Genomic DNA, 4,613 nt, shown 5'->3' on the forward strand with positions numbered 1-4,613 from the left:
AGCACACATTTTTAATGCCCAAGTTAAATATTTTTTAAACTCCAGATGCAATAAGCTAATGCAAATGCATTGAGAGTTTTTTTTAAAAAAAGCAAACTGATTGTAAAAATGTGCGTTCGCCACAGGCCAAACTTAACTCCAGGGTTAAGTTTCTAGCTCTAAGAAAGAGTGCATTTGGCGGTACAGCTCTGTGCATCAGGGAGTACTACTTAATGCCCTCATTTGCATAGGCTTTTCGGTAAGATTTACCTGTAGAAAACGAGCACCACAAACACACCTTTCTGCATCGGCCTCTGTATTAGAGATACATGAATCAGCAACAACAGTTTCCACACAATGCAAATTATAAATAAAACACTATTTGGATAGAGTAATTTAACCATGTAGAGTAGCATGAAAGGGCTCAGTTTGTCTTTAGAGTGACTGCCAGTTCAATGTGAATTATGCAAACGGCCCCTTTCAGAGCTTTGTCCTACTGTCTTCATCAGTGGCAGCTTCCTGGAAAGCTGGATGCTTCAGGGAGGGGAGGTGATGGGTGGGTGGGTGGGTTGGGTGATTGATCAATTCCTACAGCTTACTTTTAACCCCCAAACAAGGAATATCTGTAAACAGCTTTTTACAGTACTGTAGACAGACATTATAACTGTGGGAGAACATGTGAAGAGGGCATGAGCCTGGAGTGCACGCAGCAAAGAAGAGAACAATTGCTCTGCTCCTTCACTGGCCATTCCCCGTCTCTTTCCTACAGGCTGCCTGAAGGAGAGTAGCTGAACCCTGTCTCTGTTTCTTTCTAGTAGTCCTTACAGGAGGCAGCAAGGACCTTACCAGTGCTTTGTACTTGACCATACCAGCTTACATGCAGGACTGATCTTTAACACATGGTGTACTAATGAGATACAGAGTGCAGTAGCATTACCATGGCTGCATTAAAGATGATGTAAGAGGCTACTATGACCACATTGATCAGCAGATCAGCTTTCCTTACTGTAACCAGCCCAAGGTGAAAGGATCAGTTAAATGCCGATGTAATTTTTAGTCTTTCCACCAGTTAACGATTACTAATGATTCTCAGCACAATAAAAACTGGAGAGAGTATTTTTATCTCCTTGCTTTTTCTTTATCTTGATTAAATGAATTTTGTGGAAATGTAAGCACAAATTTAGCTGAATACATATTTGGACGCCCTTCATGTTTCTGATAATTAATGATATATGTTTTGCTTTATCAGCAGGAGCTCATCACCAGATCTCTGACCTCAAACTTATGGATCTAGCAAGAAGATGCTTTATGTGCCCTTTCTGGAATACAATTCCTCAAATCTTTCATTTAAATCTATTTTTAATGCTAAAGACTCATCTCAGAAGATGCTGAATAACAGCTTGCAATGCACCTCTTTTGGTAATGAATATGCTTTTATTTATGTGCTAGTCCCTACGTTTTATATCATTGTGTTCACTGTAGGGTTAATTGGCAACATCATAATAGTGGTGGCACTGACATGTTGGCTTCCATCAAGATCTGTGGCAAACATTTATATTGTGAATCTGGCTATAGCCAATTTGTTATTTGTTGCCACTCTCCCTTTTTGGGCCATAAGCATGTTTTCACAATACCAGTGGCCATTTGGTTCTGTTATGTGCAAATTGTGCGGCACCTTGTCAGCAATGAATATGTATTCAAGCATTTTTTTTATCACATGCTTGAGCATAGATCTCTATCTTGCGATCGTTGACCCTTTGAAATCACTCAGCAGGAGAACACCTAGAAATGAAAGAATTCTAGCTCTGGTTGTCTGGATTTCAGCTTGTGCTGCAAGCACACCAACTATCTGGTTCCGTCAGACCTACTACTCCAAGTTGTATCTAGAAACAATATGTGACATGAAATACCCAGAAAATAGCAATGACTTCTGGGCTACATTTGTAAATCTTATGAAAAGTACAGTAGGTTTTATTATACCCTTTTTGCTTCAAGGGATCTGCTACTGCTTAATATATAAAAATTTGCTGCATTCTCCTAAAAATAAGGTCATCAAGACCAAAAATGACAAAGTCCTTAGAGCAGTAGTGGCCATTGTTTTGGCTTTCCTGCTCTGCTGGCTCCCATTCCAGGTGGTTAACTTTCTACAAGTCTTAATTCAGTTCAATATTATTACTGACTGCAAAACAATTGGTGCTATCTCTGCTACAGTTCCCATCACTATCTCCATTGCCTTTGCCAATAGTTGCATAAACCCGATCCTCTACTGCGTTGCTGGTGGCCCCTTCCGAAATCAACTCATGGCAACTTTAAGAAGAGGATTATTTCAGCAGTGCTGTCGAGGTACCAACATAACTTTTCTAAGAGAAGAAAAATGAAAAGCTACTGATCTCCTATTAGGCTCCAGAGCATAAAATGTGCAACTGTATGTTTTGTTGAAAACAGACCTCAATATATTGGAAAATTTTGCCATGAACAATGGTGCAGGCATATGACAAGGCAGACCTATAAACTAAGAAACAAAGAAGAGACAAAGAGAAGGATAATAAAAGACAGAGCACAGAGGAAAACTGTTTACTAACCTAAACAGGAATAATATTTTTGCTTTCTAACTCTCCTTTTACGAGAAGGCACCATCTGCTTCTGGAGGTAGCCATTTGACCATCTGTGCACTTTTCCCCCTTTCCCATGGAAACCATCTCTTCCATTTTATGTCACTCCTGTGAAATTGCCCTTCTTCAGGAGGAGTAACCTGTTTCATCAGGTAGTCTCATTGGGCTGATTACAACCATACCGTCAAAATCACATTCATCAACTCGCCTTGCTGACAGCAGCTCTTCACTTTCTTCACACGCCGATAACAGGATGCAGTGCTGCCATTTCTCTCCAACCCCAATGGCTTCTTATTGTTGCATTAAGCATTTGGAGGGAGGTCTTCAAAGGTATCTAGCTAGCAAACTAAGGTATTAGCTAGCTAGACCCCCAGGGAAGTGGGAGAGGTGGGGAACTGCACACCATAGAATGGCTAAATATAACCTAGTTTCTCAAAGCAGCTATATGTAGCCAATGACAAAATGGGTATCCTAGGAGACATAGTCAGGTTGGGAGAGGGAAAATATTATGCACATATATTTAATTTTCAAATCTCAGGAAGGCTCAGGGGAAAATTTTAGTTTTGGTTCATATTTTTGTTTCTGGGCTGGGGATTCATTTTAGTTTCAATTCAATTAATGTTTATTATTTAGGCTTGGTTTATTTGCCAAACTGAAATAAACATTTAAAAAAAACCCCAAAACCTAAAAAATGAATAAAACGGGGCCTCCCCAGTTCTCCCACCACAGTCTCAGGACCTGGGGCCTCTCCAGACCCTTTTGCTCCCTCCCAATCCTTACCAATAACCCAGTGCCTCCTGAAGCTGGACGGAGCCAAGCCTCCCTGCCCCCTGAAAATAAGCTGGGGCCTCTCCAGTCCCAAGCTTACCCATTCCAAGGAAGTCTTCATCATAGATAGGGGCAGAAGCGATCCCCAGTAACTCCAGCTCTGCTGGCTTCCCTTTAAAAAGGGAGTTGGCCAGCCCAGAGACTGGTTTAAGTGCCTGATGTCAACAAAAAGGTGCCAGTCACATTTTGTTGTAAGGCCAACCTAAAGACCACCATTTTAAAAGGGAAGCCCATGGGGCAGAAGCAACTAGGGATCACTCCTGCCCCTTTCTGCTATAAAGGCTACCACGAAAGAGGTGAGGGTTGGAGAATCCCTGGCAGAAGCAAGGAGGCAGAGTGGCCCGGGAAGGCCCCAGCTGGGCTTAGCTCAGCCTAGTCCGGGAAGGTCCTGGACCGGGGCCTGAGATATTGGCATGGAGTAGAGAGAGGCCTGGGGTGGTCCCTATTAATATTTTTTCTTAATGAACTGAAAATATCCAAACATTTTCAAATATATTTGGCCAAGTTTATTTTTGGTTCATTCCATTCAGAATGAACTGAAAATAGACTTTTTTTTAACACAAAAAAATGCACATTCATGACAAAAGACTACACATCCTTATGAAATAACATGCATGTATTTTCCAGCTCATGATCTGCTCACAGATATAGCACCAGTTATTGAGCACATCTATAATATACTAGATTTAAAAGTGTAGAAACTTACTATATTATAGGCCTGCTCAATAGCAAGTGTAAGGTTAGCCGGTTACCTTAACCAGATCAGTTTGAATATCATTATTTATCCAGCTAAGATAGTCGGATAAGGGGGAAGGATGTCCTTCAGGAGCTAGGCATGTAAGTGGAATCCCCTTCCCTTTTGTGTTACTATAACCTTAACAGTGATAGTGCTGCAGGGATGTACAGACAAGACATAGTTATGGGTGCTCCAAAATCAAAGTTTACTGAAATTTCTTCAATCAAATAAAGTCTAATTTCTTTGAAAAACTGTTTCAATTTACATCTGTGTTTAACGGGTTCCTTTCCTCGCTAGACTCCTCTCCTCTCTCTGTGTGTATGTTTCCTTAGTTCAGGCTCCTGTGATAGGGCTTAGCCCTCATGGAGTGAATAGGTAAGTGTTCCAGTTGGACACAGAAATCCTAGGTGTGAGGTGGATCCCCTTTTTTCCCCACAAAAAATATACCTAAGGTCCAA

General features: G+C 41.1%; 1 protein-coding gene across 1 annotated transcript; it reads left to right on the plus strand.

Annotated features, from left to right (window-relative positions):
- The first annotated feature begins 1,280 nt into the window (after nt 1-1,280).
- On the plus strand, nt 1,281-3,843 carry LOC115092371 (type-1 angiotensin II receptor-like). The gene has a single exon (XM_029603175.1). It carries the CDS (start codon nt 1,281-1,283, stop codon nt 2,355-2,357), a length of 1,077 nt encoding a protein of 358 aa, XP_029459035.1. The 3' UTR covers nt 2,358-3,843.
- The last annotated feature ends 770 nt before the right edge of the window (nt 3,844-4,613 follow it).

The sequence above is a fragment of the Rhinatrema bivittatum genome, chromosome 5 (genome assembly GCF_901001135.1).
Source record: "Rhinatrema bivittatum chromosome 5, aRhiBiv1.1, whole genome shotgun sequence".
NCBI classification, from domain to species: domain Eukaryota; kingdom Metazoa; phylum Chordata; class Amphibia; order Gymnophiona; family Rhinatrematidae; genus Rhinatrema; species Rhinatrema bivittatum.